At 39.4% G+C, this 22,787-nt stretch overlaps 1 protein-coding gene across 1 annotated transcript in view; it reads right to left on the bottom strand.

The window, feature by feature from the left end:
- The window catches only part of mybpc3 (myosin binding protein C3), a 33,835-nt gene extending 12,333 nt beyond the window's left edge, over positions 1–21,502 (bottom strand). The window contains exons 1-20 of the mRNA XM_071206766.1: positions 21,396–21,502; positions 16,150–16,419; positions 14,257–14,448; positions 13,727–13,804; positions 13,341–13,489; positions 12,710–12,827; positions 12,556–12,604; positions 10,401–10,460; positions 9,509–9,532; positions 8,393–8,556; positions 8,162–8,294; positions 8,006–8,008; positions 7,791–7,915; positions 7,596–7,701; positions 4,016–4,182; positions 1,373–1,538; positions 1,192–1,298; positions 1,061–1,090; positions 837–976; positions 477–548 (exon numbers count right to left, since the gene is read on the bottom strand). Coding sequence (XP_071062867.1) covers positions 477–548; positions 837–976; positions 1,061–1,090; positions 1,192–1,298; positions 1,373–1,538; positions 4,016–4,182; positions 7,596–7,701; positions 7,791–7,915; positions 8,006–8,008; positions 8,162–8,294; positions 8,393–8,556; positions 9,509–9,532; positions 10,401–10,460; positions 12,556–12,604; positions 12,710–12,827; positions 13,341–13,489; positions 13,727–13,804; positions 14,257–14,448; positions 16,150–16,419; positions 21,396–21,420 — 2,178 coding nt within the window. The 5' untranslated portion in view covers positions 21,421–21,502. The remainder of the gene's footprint in view (positions 1–476; positions 549–836; positions 977–1,060; positions 1,091–1,191; positions 1,299–1,372; positions 1,539–4,015; positions 4,183–7,595; positions 7,702–7,790; positions 7,916–8,005; positions 8,009–8,161; positions 8,295–8,392; positions 8,557–9,508; positions 9,533–10,400; positions 10,461–12,555; positions 12,605–12,709; positions 12,828–13,340; positions 13,490–13,726; positions 13,805–14,256; positions 14,449–16,149; positions 16,420–21,395) is intronic.
- Positions 21,503–22,787: the final 1,285 nt, after the last annotated feature.

The following is a 22,787-nucleotide window of genomic DNA, read 5'->3' on the forward strand; positions in this document are numbered from 1 at the left end:
CTAACCTAGTTTCCTGTGACCTGTGTGTCCGTAGTGAGATTCAGAACAGGCTCTTACCTTGTTGACGTGGATAAATACTGACCCCATGCACTGTGTTTCTAAAGCTATGTGAAACTGACATGAATAGAAAAGGGCACTTATACATCCTTAAAGATGCTTGTGTGTATTTGTCTGGTTCTGTTTGTCATTGTTACTGCTGCAGCCTCATCTTTCTCCTAGTAAGGCAGTACATCAATTGAACCCACAACATGTTCAGTCAAGTAGCCGCACCATCAATTATCTTGTGCCTTGAACTCAACTTGTTACACAGTTGCAAGTTTACATAAGGTCAAAAGCTCTTGGCTATAATTGTACATCCAATACATTATAAGCCCATAGTTTTCTTTAGGTACAAAGAGGTAGTAAACTGCAGTCGGTGTCTTGTATTTCAGTCTAGTATGAACAGGCATATATTGATAGTCGACATGCACACTTACTTCCCCATGCTTCAGGGTCCAAGAAGATGCCGGCCCTTCTGTCTCTTCTCCGTCAGGTTTTACAGAACTAGCCTATATTCAAGCAAAGCAAAGCGGTTACAGAGAGGGTTACCGACCCTCTCTGTTCTCTGTTAGTAGCATTGTACTTTATTTATTAGCAGCGAGGAATGCATTAGTAGCTAAATAGCCAAACAGTTGTATTATCCTCAGCTTGCATTACAATATAATTCCATTGCACATTGTTTAAATTTGCTCAGTTTAGGCTCAGTTTTCAGACTTACCTACTGGCTCTGGATAAACAGTAGATGTCAGATGAAGAGAGCAGCTGACGAATAACATAAGTCTATCTGTCTGCTTTACCTTCTCTCCTTTGGTCCAGATCACTGTGGGAGCAGGGTCTCCAGTGATGGGGACATCCAGACGCAGTTTGTTGCCAGCGACCACCACGATGGTGGAATCGGCCGTGCGGCCCATACAGTCCAGGTGGATCTTAGGAGGATCTAATAGAGGAAGAGAGTAATGGTTCAAATGAACAGACCCTTGAATTTCATTTGGTTTACTACATGAGAGTAAGTTTGTCTTACCCTGGCGTGGCACAAAATCAATCTTCACGTCTAGGAAAGAAGAGAGGAATAAATTGTCGGAGAAAAATTAAGCTTGTGAAACTATGAATGATATTGATTTTGAATAGTAAATGCAAAACTATCAATATTACCCAAGAAATTGAGTTTAGCAGAAAGGTTGAAAGCGTGGCCATCTGGCACAAAAGTGTAGTCTCCCTCATCCTCTGGGTTGACGTCATCAATGGTCAGTTTGTGGTTCCTACATTGTTGTTCAGAAGTTTAGTTCATTGAAAATATTTAGCATTTTTAAAGCATTTGTATGAGAGTCCTCACCTGCCAATGTGCGTGATATTTACTCTGGCATCGGGTTTGACTTCCACACCGTTCTTGTACCAGGTTCCTCTCACTTTCTCATCCGACACCTCACACTTGAACACTGCTTGGTCTTTTGCCTTCACTGTGAGGTCAGCAATGCTCTGGTAGACCTCCAGGTCCTTCTCTACACGGTCAGGGAACAAAACATGAACTCAGATTTCAGATAATAGAAAACTACGGAGGCCTTCAGGTGAGGTGCTACAGTATCAGGAGGCAGAATAAGATACAATAAGATGAAGACGTGTGATGATAATGAGATACAAAATCAGATGCAGCTATTGTATGTGAGGATAATTTAGTAATAATATGATCGAGTGGTGGGTGTTCATTATCTTTGTGTAGCCTTTTTGTGTTGTCTCTTAGCAACAGGCACAAGGGGAATAGTTAATTGGATTTAGGGTAGACAATAAAGTGGGAGGATATGAAAACCAGATGCAGGAGCAGCTCAATACTGTATATCTTAAGAAATAATGTATACAGGAGTTATTAAAGTGATCCCAGATCAATTGTTATCTGAGAGAGATAACTCACACCACGCTCCTTGTAAAGGTTACAGGAGTTTCACATCAGCTCACTGCCAGTGATGGCACATAAGGTGGGAATGGTACTACAATGGGAGTTCAGCTGTGGACTGAGGTGTTGGACACACATGCACACACACACACACACACACACACACACACACACACACACACACACATTTCACACATACACATGAATATATATTCAAAAGTAAGAGTATATATATTCAATAAATAACCAGGACTAAATTATAGCGTCTACAAGGAAAGGTCAAGATGGCTGTCATGTGATGATTTCCCATTTATTCATAATGAAAACCTTTGCTCTATGAGATCATGGAACTAAGATGAAATGGTTACTGAATGGTAAAAAAGAGGGTAAAACTAGCTTGGGTTTTATTTTGCCTACGTCCATGTACGGATGAGTTTGAACCGTCCCCATCCACCATTTTTAGATCATCTGTGAATTGAAATTAAGCATATTGATCCAACATAAACAACTGCAAACCATGCCATGACTTTAATTCATTAACAACTTCACATTATTGTAAAAATAAAAAAACAAGAGTCAGGGTATTATCAAAGAATCACACTCCAAAAAATGTGAGGGGCCCAGTGCAGATCCTTGACTTAGTTCGATAAGATAATCTATCATTTAATAATAAAACCTCATGTCTTTATATAAAATAAAGACTTTAATTTGTCATACTGTACTTGTGGGAAATTTCCCTAAAGGCCCTGTCACACTGTCCCGAAATTGACACCCGATGGACACACGAATATGGAATTGTGAATTTCGCACGAAGATGGCCCCGAACCACACACGAAGGCAACATTTACATTACATTTAAGACATACAACTGCAATGAAAGTACCAAAAACAATTATGTTACAGTAAGTATGATACTGTACTGATATCTTCAGACTTTGTTCTTTACTTTATCCGTCTTTATATGTAGAAAATATTACGTTTTCTCCGTAATGTTGTTTCCATAACAACAACAATTTCCTGTCAACTGTCCTTCAAAATAATATATTATATCCTTTTTAGTTTCACAGAACACAAATTGGGTTATTTACATAATATATTTACATGATTTTGTTGTGCAATAAAACAACCCGATGGACACACGATAAAGGAAATGTTCACATTCGGCTGTGATCGTAGCAACATCGGGCCATTCGTGAGGGCATCTTAAGCCTTCGTATGACCGCTGGCGGAGTTTCTCAGGCTCCGGCAGCAACTTCGTGAGCAGAGGCAAAATCTTTGGCATGCCAAAAAATTGCCGAAGGACCTTGCGAAGGTTCATTTTTGTGTTGAATTCGTGTGTCAATTTTGCCCTTCGTAAGGCCATCGTGAGGGCATCTTGTTATCATCGGTGCCATCGGGCATTCGCCCCGATCAGAGTGAGTGTGAATGCACCGATGATAACACGAAGATGACACGATTTGACAAGATGCCCTCACGAGTGCATTACGAAGTTGCCGCTCACGAAGTTGCTGCCGGAGCCTGAGAAACTCCACCGGCGGTCATACGATGGCTTAGATGCCCTCACGAATGGCCCGATGTTGCTACGATCAGAGCCGAATTTGAACATTTCCTTTATCGTGTGTCCATCGGGTGTCAATTTCGGGACAGTGTGACAGGGCCTTAAAGAAATTGAAGACTTTTGCAGCAAATTAAAGATAAGGTTGCTGCAACGGTTCACTGAGCAGCATGACAGTGTAGCATTACAAGCGTCAACAAAGAGTTTGGGTTGACTTTCAATGATGATGATGCAGCTTTTGAATGAAGCTGTGTTTAATTAAATAAACACAACAACACACCAGAAAGAGAAACTTGGTCACCTGTGCCCTTCAGGTGAAATGTGGTCTACTTCTTCTAACTTTAGCTGGCATGTGGATTGACGTGGCTGCAGTAACCTTGGCAGAATAATGTGGCCAAGAGCCACTGTGTCCCAAAGATAGACAGCATGCCAGAAGAGGCAAAGTCATGCCACTATTGTATGAGAATGTACACTTGGAGCGTTCATCACTGGCAAACGTGTCTTATACTGTACTCTGCACGCATGACACTCACCCTGCACCAGTATTTCAGCCATAGACTCGCCACCGTTGGTTTTAACCTTGTAGTGTCCGCAGTCTTCTTTCGTGGCCTCATTAATGATCAGGATATGTTTGCAGCCGTCTTTCTTGAACCGGTACTTGAAAGACTCGTCTCTTGTCAATTCCACACCGTCCTTCTCCCTGCACAAAATGTCACACAGCAACCATGAGTAGTGTTTCTTATACGCGTAATGAAAGTTCCCTAATATAACTTTTGGTCAGGTCTTTAAAAAGCAGGTTAATACTTTTACTTTAAAGCTTTCACCCACATCTCATGTTGTTATGATATCCCGCCATAGTAGATGACTACTTTTATGAGACAGAAACCCCCCTGTTAGGGGAAGTGATGACAACTAAAAAAGCTTATTTTTCACATTGAAGTTATGTTTGGGTGAAAGCTTAGAAACCTAGCAACCCAATAAACATGACATGTAGCCCAACATCATATCTTAATATCCTTGCAGAGACTAGAAACATCATTGTAATGATAATAATAATCAGAAGTGCTTTGTAACAATTATGAGCACATTACATGTTGACACTGTGCATAGATGCTTTGTCAATACAAGATGACACTTTCTGCAATGATAAATGTATGCCTTTTTCACCTTTAACATTTCAATTTTATTATTATAAATATTATGTTTATTATTTGGCACTCAAACCAAAGCCCCTTAAGCATTTGCAGCTACTTTCTCCTTTAGATAAAGGTCACATGGGACATATAGTACTAAAATGCTCACGTGACCTTTTCATTGAGGTTATCATGTACAGCCTGCCGTCTGTCACAGAAACAGAGCTCTGTCTGTGGACATGACAAACTCAAATGCCATCTGCTGGGTGTCTAAGAAATAAACAGTGTGTAAGGCTGACTGGACATTTGCTTTGAATTTAAATAAAGTTTGATTCTACTTTTTTCAATCCAGTCATGGCTCACTGACATTGTATTTTAGTATGTCAGTAACACCAGATTTAGCTTCAAGATTAATTATCTAATGGCGTGAAAATGTAACTCCAAACAGACTGCCGTTTAATTTGGCATATTACTCTCAATGAATATAAGAAAGCACTGCGTAAAGCGAGAGCAGCCTACTACTCTTCATTAATAGATGAGAATAAGAATAATGCAAGATTTCTTTTCAGCACTGTAGCCAGGCTGACAGAGAGCCACAGCTCCATTGAGCCTTCTATTCCCATAGCACTCGGTAGTAATGATTTTATATGCTTTTTTAACGATAAAATTGTTACTCTTAGAAACAAAATTAATGACCTCTTGCCTTTGACCAGTATAGTGTTATCAACAGCTCCCGGAAACGTAAGTTCTAATATTACACTAGATAGTAAACTAGAATGCTTTTCAGCCATAAACCTTGAACAATTACATTCAATGATTCTCTCTTCTAAACCATCAACGTGCATGTTAGACCCAATTCCAACTAAGCTGTTGAAGGAAGTTTTTCCATTAATTAGCACTTCTTTATTAAATATTATGAATATGTCTTTATTATCAGGCTATGTTCCACAATCATTCAAAGTAGCAGTGATAAAACCGCTTCTTAAAAAGCACAACCTCGATCCAGAGGTTTTAGCCAACTATAGACCTATTTCTAATCTTCCGTTCCTCTCAAAAATTCTTGAGAAAGCGGTCGCAAAACAGTTGTGTGATTACTTAAAAAACAATGATTTATTTGAAGATTTTCAGTCTGGCTTTAGAACACATCATAGCACAGAGACAGCTCTGGTTAAAGTCACAAATGACATTCTAATAGCCTCAGACAAGGGACTTGTCTCTATTCTTGTTTTGCTCGATCTCAGTGCTGCATTTGATACTATCGACCATGATATCCTATTGCAAAGACTAGAGCACTTAGTTGGCATACAGGGAACTGCTTTAGGCTGGTTTAGGTCCTATCTATCTGAACGCTCTCAGTTTGTACGTGTTAACGATGAATCTTCCACGCAAACCAAAGTTAGCCATGGAGTGCCACAGGGCTCAGTGCTCGGACCTATTTTGTTCACATTATATATGCTTCCGTTAGGCAATATTATAAGGAATCATTCTGTAAACTTTCATTGTTATGCGGATGATACTCAACTATATTTATCAATCAAGCCTGATGAAATTAATCATCTAAATAAAATTCAAGACTGCCTTAAGGACTTAAAAACGTGGATGACCTTAAACTTTTTGATGTTAAACACGACCAAAACTGAAGTTATTGTACTTCGCCCGAAGAATCTACGAAACAAATTATCTAAAGATATACTAACTATGGATGGCATTAATTTGGCCTCCAGTGAGACTGTAAGGAATCTTGGTGTTATATTTGATCAGGATTTATCCTTTAACGCCCACATAAAATCAATTTCAAGGACCGCCTACTTCCATCTACGTAACATTGCAAAAATCAGGCATATCTTGCCTCAAAACGATGCAGAGAAACTAGTCCATGCATTTGTTACTTCTAGGCTGGATTATTGTAACTCTTTATTATCAGGGAGTACCAAGAAGTCAATCAAGTCGCTTCAGCTGATTCAAAATGCTGCGGCTCGTGTACTAACCAGAGTTAGGAAAAGGGACCACATTACTCCTGTTCTGGCTGCCTTACACTGGCTCCCTATAGAACACAGGATAGAATTTAAAATTCTTCTTCTCGCCTACAAAGCCCTTAATGGGCAGGTGCCATCTTACCTTAAAGAACTCATTATACCCTACTGTCCTACTAGGGCATTGCGTTCCAAGAATGCAGTTGGTTGTTCCTAGAATCTCTAAAAGTACAATGGGAGCCAGAGCCTTTTCTTATCAAGCTCCACATTTGTGGAATCAGCTTCCAGTTTGTGTTCGGGCGGCAGACACCCTATCCGTTTTTAAGAGTGCGCTTAAGACCTTCCTTTTTGATAAAGCTTATAGTTAGGGCTGATTAGATTCAGCCCCTAGTTTTGCTGATATAGGCTTAGTTTGTCGGGGGACATCTTACTTCTTCCTTCTCTCTGTCTATACCTGTGTCCTCTCATGTTCTGATTAACCCAGCTTCCCCAAATGTCTTTCTTTTGGTGTCTATATACGCTGGGATCCGGAGTCATGGATGATCCTGCGGTCCTGTGTCCTGGATCGCGAGCGCTGGATCTTGAGTCGTGGCTGTGGTCCTGGATCATAAGTCCTGGATGGATATCCTCGTGGATTCATCTTCCTATTATACACACATGCATTTCCAAACATCTGGACTACCTATGTTGCAAATGTATTATCTTTTCAATTTACACACGGCATCTATTGCACGTCTGTCCGTCCTGGGAGAGGGATCCCTCCTCTGTTGCTCTCCCTGAGGGTTCTCCCATTTTTCCCTTTAAACTGGGTTTTCTTTGGAAGTTTTTCCTTGTACGATGTGAGGGTCTAAGGACAGAGGGTGTCGTATTGTCATACTGATATTCTGTACACACTGTGAAGACCACTGAGACAAATGTAACATTTGTGATATTGGGCTATATAAATAAACATTGATTGATTGATTGATTGACTGTTGATTTATAAGTGTAAAGCAAAAATATCTAACCATTTCACATTGGCTCCTTCCTCTGAGACTTCACACATTAACTCCACCCGTTCACCATTCATCACCATCTGATCCTCCAGATTCTTCACGATCGTGATGGGAGGCTCTGCAGAAAGCAGATGAGCACAAGACATTGAACTGCATCCCTCAAACATGATATTATCGGGATTTGTTATTTCTCTAATCTTTCAATACCTTGAACAAAGAGCTCAGTGGTGCATTTCTCCTCCCCCACCACGCAGCTATATGCTGCATCGTCTGCCAACGAGCAGTGGTTGATGGTGAGGTAGCGCATGTTGCCAACACTCTCAAAGATGTACCTTAACAAAGGCCAGGGAGATGTTTTCATAGTAAATACTTTTTCCCAAGGCCGTAACAGAGCTTGAACTATTATGATATTCGACACTTACTTGCTATGGATATAATGAAAGTTGATGTTAATCCAAGCCGAGACGTAGGAGAGAAAAAAGAATATAAATAAACATCATCAAACAGTGATCCTGTATTTGTTATTTGTGCATTTTGCAATGAGTTAAGGGGAATAGTTTCCATCATCAATATCTAACCTTCCAGTTGGATGAAGGTCTACTCCATTCTTCAGCCATTTTACCTCAACATCTTGATTGGCAACCTCAATGGCCAGTTTTATTTTATGTCCCTTTTTCACTTGGTAAGCAGGATCCAACTTTTTGGTGAAAGCTAAGTTTCAGAGGGAATGAGGAAATACAAAAACGTGTTACTTGGGTAAACGCTTTACTGTTGATTGTGCAGCCTATAAGGAACAACTCTGGACAAACCTGCACTTTTCTTCTCCTCTTTCTTCATCTTCTTCAGTCTCTTGAGCATCCCTCTCAGGTCAGTAATGCCATTCTCAAAAGCAATCTTCTCATACTCTGAAGAAGGAGCACTGCAGAGAATATTCCAGACGTCTGAGTCCGGCTCTGCGTTCACCTGCACGGCTCTGAAACACGTACAGCATACAGAAGAGGACTTTAAAATCAAGTCACTTGGCACAGATGGAAAACATGTATAGTATGAATATAGAATAGAATGAGTAGGCTTTAAAAGAGGTGCAGTAACATCGACATAATGGCTCATTGACATATTTCTATTCAATATAAATTGATTTAATTCAATTTGAATTCATGGTTAACTATTAATGTTTTATTATTAAACTTCATTGTTTAACGTAAACATGGGGGAATAAAGATGTTAACAAGGGTTTTCTATGAACAATTATACTTTATTGCACGACAAAATAAGTGGTATGATTTTATGTTATTTCTAATGTGGCAATGAAGTTCCTTAAAAAATAAACATGTAATGTAAATGTGTTTGTTAATCACTAGTTTATTTAGAGTCTAATCCCAGTTAGTCTGAAATATGGACAGAAAAAGTGCACACAAGTTAGTCCCTCCTACTCCTACTCCATCTATCTATTTGATGTTTTTACCACACCTGTCCACTAGGTGGCCTCAGCCAATCACCTGAGATGCTCCCTTCCTGCCTGTGAAGCTGTGTTGTTACATTGTTGCTAAAAAAAAGAATCCTGGCTAACCAAGTGAGTAAAATGCTGTTTAGTACTATTGTGAGCTCCTTGGTGCACCTATATAACAAATAATAACCATTGTTTAACTAACTGTTCAACACAATGTATGGACACTATTTAATCATCAGGGTACAGCATACTGTAATCAATAAATACATGGTTTCCATTATATTTCTATTGTTTAATCATCAAATAATTGCTTCATCTTTAGCTGTTATAATGCAATAATACAGTGAAATATAAACTGTTTTCTCCTGTAGTAAATGAATGCATGCAACTTGAAAGGACTAAATCCCGACAGATGAATGCATGCAAAAACAACGTTTTCCAGCGACACTCAGTCTGTATGTCAGCAGCTTCTTACCGATTTGAGGGTTTTAAGAAACTGCTGCTCATTCAAAGGTAGAACCCAAGAGGCAAAACAAACCAAACAAGTTAAACAAAACATTTAAACAACAACACAACTATTAGAAAATATGCCATTAAAACAAATTAAATAAAAGCAAGCAAGCAGACATTAGGGCAAAATAGCATTATTCTTTACATGATGTCCAATGTTCTTCTGTATAGGGGATAGAAAGTCTGGTGATGGAGTGTGATGCACAGAGGTGATTTGTGATTCGGAAACACAAGTCACCTTCACAACGAAGGTGACTTGTGTTTCCGAATGCAGACTATAAGGTTTGCATACCATAGTGGGACAACCATCCACAACAAGGGGGCAGAATAGCTGATTTTGCCAGATTGAAAGATAAAATGTTTGTTTAGTTATAGTTATTGTGGTAAGAGAGGGTGGCAGTGAGGAAGCAATATTAGTGATCACAGGATGAATTGAGGATGAAATGAGTGTTATAATAAAAGTTAGATATGATAGGGTGACTATAGTTTCTTTTTTAATATGGGAATTTGGAAAAGGTTGCATGTTTTAACATGGCAGTACGTCTTATTTTCATTGGCATCGATATTTAAAATGTGAAAAACGTTTTCAAACTTAAAACTATGCCAAATTCATGGTCACGTTAAACTCTGAGACAATCACCCTAACATATCATTGTGTTGGGTTATTTGCCTGCAGGTAAGTGTAATCAGGTGATCATTGCAACTCTTAGCTTGCAAATGCAGAAGTAGCTTACTCTCTGAAGATGCAGGATGATCGAGAAAGAATGACAATGAGACAGAAATAGATTATGAAAACTGGAGGAAAATGGAGCTGTTATCTGAAAAGTTTTAAATCATCTGTCATATGTTGTGCTTACCTCTTTTTTAATAAGGTACTGAAATCCAGCTCTCCTGAGTCCTCTTTTCCATCTGCGCCACTGCAGAAACATCAGCCAACAGCAGCAGAACATCACCAACAGTAGGCAACAACATCAGTGTTAAATAAAAGTATATACATATTTTTAGGCCTTGATCAAATATGAATAATTTCCTGTTAACTCATGCTCAAATATGCATGTATTTGTAAAGTACAGCACCATTCAGATATATCTTTATGCTGAATGGTACTGTGCTATACAAAACCTAAAATCAAGTAATCAAAAAAGAGAATTTGGAGTCGTTCTGAAGACTGAAAGGAAAAGAGTGAAATTATGGATAAAGGAAGTGCTTGTACAGGCAGATGGTTTGCTGGAGAGACAGTTGTTGCTATGTTCAAAGAAACACTTTGGCGCTTTGGGAAATACACTTGTTTATTAATAGGCTACCACTGAAATGGGGGTTTTAACTGCAACCAGAGCTGAGCGTTGATAAGTTTAGCATAAAGACTAGAAGCAGGGTGAACCATTTCTGATTCATCCCATAAATACCTCTTTCTTCCTTTTTAAGAATAAAATAATAAAGAAAGAAATGCAACAGAGGACCCCCGCAGGAATCAAACTGGGTATATAGTAGTTGTATCTACTGTCCACCTTTCGAACCGACGCTCCCGTTAGCTCGCCAAGCTATGTGTTGTACAGCACTTTTGCCCGACCAAAAATCGCTTTTAAATGTGTTTTATAAATAAAACTTGATTTGATTTAACCGCTGCCTCCAGGTTATCGCCTGCTGGCTCTGCCCTCAAACTAAACACGGTCATATGAAATGGATTCAATCTCATCTACTGTAAGTCCCAGAATAACAGTGAATAATCATATTTCCCAAAATGCGAAATTGTTTCCTCAGACCATGAGCAGCAGCAGCCATCCGAGCAAGAACAATAGAAAACACTCAAGGTTAAATCAGTGGGATGAAAGATAAAGAAAGGGCGTAGACTCGACAGTGTGGTCGTCTCTTGCCTCTGATCCTACACGAGGATTAGGAGCTGAGTCTCTGGTTTATGTGGTGAAGTTACAACACACCATAGCTGCACTTCCTCTCTGTAGCAAGTGGCAACCCTGTGGAAGAGCTCATTTACTGAAAAGCCTGTGTGTCTTAGCACATCCTGCCCTTTCAGTACGATCAAACCACCGTCAAAGCTCACTCTCCCAGAGAGCTGTTTGTGCAGCTGGCCCTGCTGTTTTGATCAAGGCTCAGTAGTAGATCAGAGAGAACTGATGGCTGCAACCAGCGCATGTTACTTAATAGTTTGATAACCAAATATTAACATATAGAGATCTGCTGAGTCAAAGGTTAACACAATGACAGCTACTATAGTTAGTGACTACAGCCAAGAGCTATAATTTGACACCTGTCAGCTCTCTCATGGTCTCCGTCCTGTGGTCCTTCCCTCAAAACCCAGCAGCGCGGCTGGACCATCCACAACACTGGTTCTGTTGGACGTGATTCAGAGAGGAAACAGGCCAGGAGAGACCGGCTCTGATCCTGGTCCTGGTTTCTCTGTGTTTTAACAACGAGAATTCTCAGGGTCTGAATGTGAGCCTCCATTGCTGCGACAAACCCTCTTTACTACCTTGATTGTTGTCCACTTCTCTTCTTACTGGCTTCGCTCCTAATAGGTTAGCATTTCCAAAATGATTCGTTACACAAACATGGTAAAATGAACACTAAATCCTCAATTGAGTCTGAAAACATACTAACTAATTACAGTTTTTCTCCTAATAAACTTACCTGTCAACCAAAAAAGCAAGTAAAATATGTTTAAACGTTATTAACAATATGTCTTTTTAGAACTAAAATGGCTTTTGAATTTGAACTTTAATAGCTTTTCAATTCCTTAAAGATGCAAGTTTATCAAGTATTTCAGTCTTAAAGTTAAAGGGGTGTGCCTAAGTCCTGTAAGGAAAAGTAAAAGAAAAGGTTGACACTTTTGCTGTGTTTCATGATTGATGAATTGTGTCCTGGGACAAGCAGTCACACGCTTAGAGAAACTAATATACAAAATAAAATTGGTAATCAATAAGCCTATAATACCTTTTAATGTGACCAAAGGTATTTTGTGTTTCATGCAAAGAAATAAAGTCTTGTGAAACTTACATGCGCCTAAAGGCTGTTCGAATATCGAAACCTTCAGTTGCACAAGCCTCTGAAATGTCAAAGTGAAAAGATAGAATCATATTAATGACTTAAATTAAGATATAAGTGACAATATTAATTATGCTACAAACAAAGAAGCAATAGGCCCACTCACCATGTACAGCCAGGTCAAAGTTACAGCTGTCAAACTTGTCCCTGGAAGCCACCTCACATCTGTACGCTCCAGCAAAGTTTGCCTTTGCTGCGATGATTTGCATTTCAAACGTGTATACCTGCAACCACAAGCATGCGGAGAGATGCAACAAGGATTACATGACACACTTAGGCTGACGTCTTTGCTTTGAAACATATGCTTGTGTACATATGCTTCATATGTATGAAATGATAAGTCTGTTTCAGATTTTTGATCTTTATTAAGTGTTCCACACTTTCCCTGCTCACTTTTCTTGTAAAAGTGTGTTTGTCCCACTTGTTTTGACATGTTCAAGGGTAACATGTCTTGTAGTCTCTGCATATAATTACCTCTGTGTGCCTGTGGTTCATAATGCTATCAGGATCAGTGACTGCGGCAAGAGCTTGCAAGGCTCAGCACTGAGACTTTCAAAACTAAAAAAGCTAATTGTTGCCTATTGCAATCTGTTAACAGATTTAATGCCAAAATACATATCAAAGGCAATCGATCAAAGGCTCTTTAAACACAGCAATAAGATCCACATATTAACATTATGTGCCACAAGACATAAGAATATGACGTTTCTGTTTCAGTGCCTGCAGTATGAGTCTACCTTGGTGCTGCGGTCATACGTCTCCTTCAGCTGAAGGTGTTTTCCAGACTTGCTGGCAAGGTCCATCCACTTCCCTTTGAACCATTTGATGGTGGGTTTCTTCAACAACGACTCAGTACAGACTTTAGCCACAAATGTGATGTTTTCACCTGCACCAAAGAGGAATTTTCATTTGTTTTAACACTTTGTCCTTAAAATCCTGATGTCTAATGCAATATGGAATTCATGCAATATGCATTGAACCAAAAATACATAATAATACAAGCATTAACACTTCATATTTCCACAAAATATAACACCAACCTCTTATCATGTTTTTAACTTCCTGTAAGGTTTTATTGACACATATTTTAGGGTCATATGGGGCTGTCTTTGAAACCACTCACCTACAGTGACGTCCCCACTGGTGGGTCGCTCTGTAAAGAGTCCAATCAGGTCCTGCCTGGTGTCTGGAGGCTGTGCATCTGAAAATCCAACAGGTTCAGAGCAGGAAGCAGCAGAATGGAGTTAAGGGATTCAAGTCCAACCAAATGTAATTCAAATGAACATCAGAGCAGCAAAACAAAATAAAATATAAAGTGTATAAAGAGGGAGGATATATGCAGAGCTTCCCTTTGTAATTGGGTTATTTTTTTATATTTTTAAAAGGTAATCAATTTGGTGCATGACATATCGTACACAGAAAGATGTGAGAGAAATCAAAGAAGAAACCAACCAAACATATGGTATGGAGTGTATAGGTGTCAACATTTGATGAAAGCTTAATTCATGCCTTGTGTTTTAAATCTTAATCTCTGTGGCATATCAAACAGATTTGTTGGGCCATTTTCAGAAAAGCTTTACTAAAATATGTTTGGTATGACTGTTAAACAGATTACATTCATTTATGAACAAAAGCAAGACTGACAATACTGACCCTCAACTGGAGGAGCATCTTGTGCTGGGACCACGAGCTGCTCTCCTGTTGGTGCCGCTGCAGGTGGAGCAGGATCAGCGGGTGGAGCAGGTCCAGCATCAGCGGGTGGAGCAGGTCCAGGATCAGCAGGGGCCTTTTCTGGTTCTACATCAGACTTCCCAGGAGCATCAGCAGGGGCCTGAACGGGAGCTCCTATGAAACAACGAAGATAATAAGTAACAAGTAGGCGGAATACAAAAAAAATGCATTCCTTTTTATTTATTTTTTATTAAAACTTTGAGCAGGGGACTTTACATTTTGATATTTAAAGATGTTACAATGTTATCTCTCTGATTTTCTCTTAAACACTTTTTTGTAAGACTGAAAAGACTTTTTCGTCTTATCATCGTCTTTTTCGTCTTATCATCTTTGAATGGCTGAATGATTTTCCATGTGTTATCAGCTGCCTCTCATGGCTATCTTGAGCGCCAGTCAAGTGGTGGTTACTCATGAGGAAATAATGCGCTGGTGTGAGGGTCAAGGTCTCTGTGCAGACAGAGTAAGGGTGCCTATGATATGAGCCACAGACAGCTGTGGGACGTCTCTCGTAGCACGCTGGGCCATTAGTCTGCTGCCTTTCATCAGGATTTGTTTCCACCTTATCAAGTCCAAACAAACAATCTCAACGGGGTCACACTGACAGACTCATGGCACAAAAGTTGCTCCGTGACACACTTTGCACACAGTTGTTGCAGCATACAGAACAGTGCTCTATAGTGGTGATAAAGTGCTGGGCAACACGATTGTGATTAATGCAGTGATTGCAGTTATCCAGATCCTAAAGGAATAGTTTGACATCTTAGATGATCTAATGTCTGTATGATAAACATGAAGCGACCAGGGGACAATTAGCTTTGTGTAGCATAAAGACTGGAAGCAGGGGAAAACAGCTAGCCTAGCTCTGTCCAAAAGGGAATTAAACATATTGTCTTGTGTAATTGAATGTAAGTTTAGTATAACAACTAGAAAAATATGCCTGCATATTCATGTTTCTCTTAGTGGCCCCACATTGGGATGAAGCCATGCACGTAAAAATGCATTTCTAACATTTATAATACAAAGGGAAAATACTTTGTTTGCATGTGGTGGTGTCCGTTCAACAGTTTAATGTAATTATGTAAAGGTGATGGTTATAATGGGGAGAATGCTATTTGGGATGATTTATTTCCATTGAAGCACATTGAGTGGCATCTAAGGTACATTTGCAGGGAGGTTCATTTGGATGCTGATCCATTATTACATCTACGGGTTGTATGTGGGACTGTACTGACTTTCTGGAGTCGACATTAATTCTGAGAAAGTGAAGACAAGATGTTGTTTTAGACTTCGAGATAAGACGTGTTTCATAGTGAACTTTAGAGTCGGTGGATTGGATCGCTTTGTACAAGGACAGGCTTACTGTTTTCATACCTTTAGGTCTTTATGCTTAACTATGCTAGCTGGCATACAGGATACTAAATTACTTTTACCGAACATACAGATTTGTAGGGGAATTGGAAGAGGTTGGATTTGGCATCACAGCTGGAGCGATCCCATCACCCGATTGAAGAGTTAGTTCCATTTCATCCCTGAAAAAAAGCTAAGAAGATTTTCCCCCTGAATGTCAAACTATTCCTTCAAGAGCAGCTTTCCCCGTGGATAGACAACACAAAGCCGTCTCAGGGACTTGTTGTGGAGCAGCTGTCAGAGTGAGCAGAATGTGAATTAAATTGCATGCAGTGCATCAAGTGTTTACTGCCTCAGTGCTTTCCTGCATTAAGTGCTACATTTTAGCTTTGTGCCTGGGGACAACACAGCCTGTAGTGGAACAAGCAGAGACCTCAAACGCACAACTGCAGCATGAAAGTCTCCCACCTGGCTTAGATACGACCTTCAGGTCAAACTTGACCTTTGACCCCCCAGCAATCACTGCATACACATTGGCATCTTCCTTGGTAATGGCTTTTACAGCGAGGGAATGCTTGTTTCCGGCGGCTGTGATCACATATTTGTCGCCAGTGACAATGTCCTTTGAGTTGCATTGCCATTTTACTTTAGCATCAGGCTTCTCGGTCTCTGCTTCAAAGAGCACAGAGGACCCCTCCTCTGCCTCCTGAGTCTTTGGTTTCTTGGCAAATGCTGAAACTGAAGAGGGGGGGTGGGTTCAAATTAAAAGTAAGTCTTCTGAAGTTTCAATTAGACTTTGTTTAACAATTATCTTTTAAGGGGTCAAATCTTGAGGAGAAAACACACATGTTATAATTCCTGCTGAGAGGACATTTGATAATACTTATGTGAGAAAAACAAGTAACGGGTACCAGTAGGCTTATTATATGCATCTTTCAAAAAATAAATACTGATAATGATATATTATTTTGTGTTATTCCATTTTAAAACTAATGTCAAGCTTGAAGAGCAGCACATGTACTGTAACGTTGTTTCAGCAAAAGAAGAAGGCTGTTGGTGTTATACAGTCTGCAGCACACTGGGTGGGGCTAGTTGAAAAATAATGAATTTGCCTTTTTCCACACCATACAGAATGTCTCAAAACACCAGCAACTTCTTAAGTCTTATTTGTATTAAGTATTAACCACTGTTATTTAAGCAAAAGTATCACTACCACATAAAGTCAAACGGCCTGCATTTATAACATAGAGGTATTATCAGCTACTGTAGATATACCTCAGTGTCTAAAGGGAAATAAGTCATTATGCAGAATTGCCATTTCAGACTGTATCGATGAAAAAACACAACAGCTGCATTTAAATGGTGTATCTTTTGCCAATGTTGAACTAATTGTAAGTAATGTATGTAATGTAAATGTTGTAGTTTACTCTATACAATGGCATTACACCATATACGCTGATATTACATTTTACTGTATATACATGTTAAACATTTATTTGCAAAGTAACTTCAGAGGCTGGAAAACTATCACAGAATAATGAACTAAAACTTTACACGTAAAAAATGAAGTACAAAATATGTACTTAAGTACAGCACTGAATGTATATCCTTCGTCATGACATAACACACAGAACATTGTTTTTCATTAATAAGCAATCAATCAAAACGTAAGCTTGTTTTGATGGGACGTCGGGTGAAATTAAAAAGGCCAACAGAGACACATCTGGATCTGTAACAAACTGAACAACATCACACCATAACCAAACCCTAGAAACATATCACAGTCATGGATCGTGATCCTAAAGAAATGAATACATGATGTCTACAGTCAGTCTATTAATAGTGAGTGTGGACATGTGTAACACCAGTTGTTTGGAATAATGAAATGCATGTGGGCGTGTTTCGGATGCTTGGACTCCTGGTTTGAGTCCTGCATAGTTCAACGTACAGGAAAAAAAAAAAAACCTCCATGTGTTGCAAGATGACCTTATGGGTCTATATATAGGATGCCTATGTACAGGACTAAAAACATGACGTTGGAGGGCTTCAGTGGCAGCGGGGGCACAGGTATCAGAGTCGAGGGATTAACTGGACTCTATTTTTGTGACTCTGGAGGCACAGAGTGAATAATGTGCCCTCGGTCTGTCTGCAGCCAGCGTCTCTGCTGTTACGACACCTCGACACGGTGTCAGTCACGCTGCCCCACATATCACACCTTTATCACATTTAAAGTACAAATACACTCCTAGTTTAAGTTAAAAGACGGACGTATCCAAGGAAATGTTTAGATAGTTCAACTACTTTGTTCAGAAAGGTTAGAAATTATATAGTAACAATATATCACATAGTGTTGACATCGTTTATAGTAGCCATAAATAAGCATTGCAGACAGGACATATTGTTATTTAGAGACTGTTGATCAGTTTATCTTTGTTTGTCTAAGTACATGAGGCTGTTGACAAGCTATACAGAAAGCAACAGACTCCGTCCTTGATCTATAACCCCAAGTTACTTTTTACAACATTTAAGTTGGTATCTAACAAGGTTAAAGCTGATTAATAAGGTAGAGATGACTCTGGCCCAAAATACCTTCAGCAGTAAATCAAAGTCTGACCTTCTCGTGACTTTTCGTAGTTCTAAAGAATATAATATATATTTGTTTTTTCAAAATGTCAAATACTATGTCATCTAAAAATGATTGTTCATACGTGCTTCACTTAAGTTAGTTTAATTGTACTGTATATAAGCAGGCCTAACCTAAAATGTGTCTAATAATGTATTTATAAGACTTATTATATTATTAGACTTATTATAGACTTATTAGTACTTATTATTTATTTTGTCTACTAATTTTATTGAACATTTTAGGACAGCAGAACAAATCTTTGAACACGACACTGACAAATCACCACCTTAAAGGTGGGGTAGGTAAGTTTCAGAAACCGGCTCGAGATACACTTTTTATTATATTCCATGGAATGCTCTTAACATCCCGATAGCAATGAATATCTTAAGTGCTTTGACCAAAAATTCATAAAAAAATTTCATCTGTAGAAGCCGTAATACTGAAAAAAGTACAACCAATCCGTTTAGCCGGGCCGGCTAAATGGATTGGATGGCCTACCTGCCTGTCAGCAACTTATCTCGTGCCCTCATTGGTCATGTGCGCGTTCGTGTGTGTTGGAGGAGGGGCTCTGTAAAGCCCCTGTCACACTGTCCCGAAATTGACACCCGATGGACACACGATAAAGGAAATGTTCAAATTCGGCTCTGATCGTAGCAACATCGGGCCATTCGTGAGGGCATCTTAAGCCATCGTATGACCGCCGGTGGAGTTTCTCAGGCTCCGGCAGCAACTTCGTGAGCGGCAACTTCGTTAGGCACTCGTGAGGGCATCTTGTCAAATCGTGTCATCTTCGTGTTATCATCGGTGCATTCACCCTCACTCTGATCGGGGCGAATGCCCGATGGCACCGATGATAACAAGATGCCCTCACGATGGCCTTACGAAGGGCAAAATTGACACACAAATTCAACACAAAAATGAACCTTCGCAAGGTCCTTCGGCAATTTTTTGGCATGCCAAAGATTTTGCCACCGCTCACGAAGTTGCTGCCGGAGCCTGAGAGACTCCACCGGCGGTCATACGAAGGCTTAAGATGCCCTCACGAATGGCCCGATGTTGCTACGATCACAGCCGAATGTGAACATTTCCTTTATCGTGTGTCCATCTGGTTGTTTTATTGCACAACAAAATCATGTAAACATATTATGTAAATAACCCAATTTGTGTTACTGTGAAACTAAAAAGGATATAATATATTATTTTGAAGGAGAGTTGACAGGAAGTTGTTGTTGCTATGGAAACAACATTATGGAGAAAACGTAATATTTTCTACATATAAAGATGGAGAAAGTAAAGAACAAAGTCTGAAAATATCAGTACAGTATCATAGTACTGTAACATAATTGTTTTTTGTACTTTCATTGCAGTTGTATGTCTTAAATGTAATGTAAATGTTGCCTTCGTGTGTGGTTCGGGGCCATCTTCGTGCGAAATTCACAATTCCATATTTGTGTGTCCATCGGGTGTCAACTTCGGGACAGTGTGACAGGGCCTTAAGGAAGTGGCAGTATTTTCAAATTCTAGCGATCTCGAGCCGGTTTCTCAAACTTACCTACCCCACCTTTAAGTTGATGTTAAACTTGTTAGCAAACCTTCATCCTCTTTAAATCCAAAAGTTATAGAGCAACAAAAGCATTAATCTATAGTGATGTTCGTGGCCAACCAATAAATGTCAGTATGTTACCTCTCTAGATCTGTCTCCTAAAGAAAATATCTGGTTTTATGGCTTTTTAATAAAAAACGATACCATGTGAGTGGTGAGAGTGTATGGAAACAGTAGAGTTGTGGGTCAGGAAGCTAAACAGTGAGCTTGATCTCACTGAGCTGAGAAAAGCTGCAGATTCAGGTGATAATTCTCCGCAGGTTCATCACTACTAGCCCCTTCACATATTGGTCATGGGGGCTTTACATCTTTTTTTAACTGAACATTTGACGGAGCAAACCACGCTTATAGCAATACTTCAAAACAATCAAAAGCATCCTGTTTACTGTAGAGAGTTAATAATAATTTATATTAATTCCGTGGTGGCAAGATGATCATAGCTTAATAAATCCACTACACTAAAAGTCTTAGCACACATATGCTCGCCATTTGGGATGCAATGTGTCATTTGATATGTGATGTCGTGCCTCCAACTCCACAAACCATCCATCCATTCCCCCCGAAGAGAGGGGGGGGGGGGTGAACACACAGACACGTTTGTCAAGTTGGAATCCTGCAGAGCATTTTTGGATCAGTTGTGCATTTTGTGAATGATGCTGGAATGTTTCCACCTGGATCAAGTGTTGTGTTCCCGAGTTCCCTGACACGACCAGCAGAGGCTTAGAGAAAACACTTTTAACTAAGGATGGATTATTGCACGTATTATGTTGTGGCTTCAGGAGCATTTGTACTAGGCCACTTTAAATGTGATATATTTGACAGTTACTTTACTGATCTACTGCTTTGTTATGACATGGAGGATTTTTACTTGTTTAGTATCATTTCTGTTTTAATAAACTTTATAATTGATATTCCTATTCTTGTATAAAGGATTTAGCAAATGTTTTGTAGTTTTATAATACCGAAATGTAACTTTCCTACCTCTACTGCAACTACAATTTTCCTGTTTTAAATATTTATTTTGGTATTTCATTTCTCTACTTTGGGAGATGTTTTTGTCTCATTTAAAATAACCTGGCTTTGATAGTGACAAAAATAACCAAAACAGTAACTTAATAAAAAGAACAATTCGGTTTCACAAATAACAAAAACATAATGATGACATTTTGCAATCACATGACTTAGCAAACAAAGAGAATACTTAATATCATGAGAACAACGTGCAGGTCTCACATGAGCCTCAGCTTGGTTGTGGTTTGCAGTTGCTTAAGAGAGGGGTGTGTTCCAGCACGGTATGTTTTCTCACACATCATTTTGTAATTTCACATTGTTAGTTTCTTAGAAGAAGATTGTGCTTTTGAGAATTGTACATAAAGTATGTAAACTATACGACTACATATTGAACCGTTTTGTACATGTATTATAAGCCGTTACATTTTAAGGTGTTAAAGAAACCTTTCCCAGTAGCTGAATGAATACACTTACCTGTTTTTTTGACTGGCTCTGGCATCCTGAATGCTCTCTGTCCTCTACAGTGTGACTCACTGTTGCTACAGTCTGCCGTCTATCTGGACCCCGTGCCTTTAATACTGTGCTGCTGCCAAATCGCCCCCCCCCCCCATCCCACCTCTCCTGCCATTCTTTTTCCTAGGCCCAACGCAATGTCCCAAAACACAACAACCACCCCCACATACTCCCCAGCCCACCCCTGCTTACGCTTGACCCAGGCTATATTTCAACCATCCTTTCCTCCAACACCTCGGCTGAATGATAGGCCTTGAGAGGGAGGGGAGGGGACACAAGTTAAATTTAGAGCCCTGATTCCAAAAAAAGTCTCTTTGCTTTCCCCACATCTGTGCTGCACCTGGTCACCCTGTAAAGAGGGATGGTGGAGAATACAAATCTATAGGTGTGTGTTATCTGTGGGCAGAGATGAGTGTGTTTCCCTTTAAATAGTCCTTCTAATCCTTTAGCAGAGTTTAGCTTTATTTTGGTTTACTTAGTAGTATTTCTTTAAATTGTTACCTTTCCCTATACAGGCAAGTCTGACTTATCATTTTTATCGATTTATCGAGCTGCCAGGAACGCAAAACTAAACTAGAACTTTTTGTTATGGTACATACTATATTTTACAATATTATACTATACTAGACTATATTATTCTATACTGCATTATACTTGCTTTACTGCACAGTACTATACTATGCTGCAGTCAACATTCCGCTGTGTCCTTGGACAAGACACTTCACCCCAAATTGTTCCTGTGGGGATTTCCCACAGTATTGAATGTAAGTCGCTTTGGATAAAAGCGTCTAACAAGTGACATGTAATGTAATGTACTCGACTGCACCATGTTACGTTAATCAACTATCCTATGCAATATTTTACTTTCTTATACTATGTTTTACTATAATCTACTATATTCTACTTACTGTATGTTTACTTTACTACACTAGACTACTCTTATTTAACTATAGCAGCAAAACATACTACTGTATATCTACACTCAATAATAATCTTCCAAAAATATATCTTAAATATACATTTTTGACTGGTACAAAAAAAGCAAGAGACGATGAGAGGAAGAGGATCGCCATCCTCTCACAAGTGTTGAGGTGTTGCAGCCCTAATCTCAACCTTAACTGTTCTTGCTGAGATCTTATTCTAGAAACATGCACTGTACTAACTGCCGCCTGCAGCTCGGCCACTCTGACCACAGCAATGACAAGTTCTGTATTTATCTGAGAGCCACATGTGTTGCCTTTGTTGGTTTACCACTGAGCCTTGTTGTTGATGTGGTCAATGACACTTACATCTAGATGTACATGAGTTTGTCCTTTTACGTTCTTTTCTGATAAGGTTTCCAATACACTTACA

The sequence above is a fragment of the Pseudochaenichthys georgianus genome, chromosome 3 (assembly GCF_902827115.2).
Source record: "Pseudochaenichthys georgianus chromosome 3, fPseGeo1.2, whole genome shotgun sequence".
Taxonomy (NCBI): Eukaryota; Metazoa; Chordata; class Actinopteri; order Perciformes; family Channichthyidae; genus Pseudochaenichthys; species Pseudochaenichthys georgianus.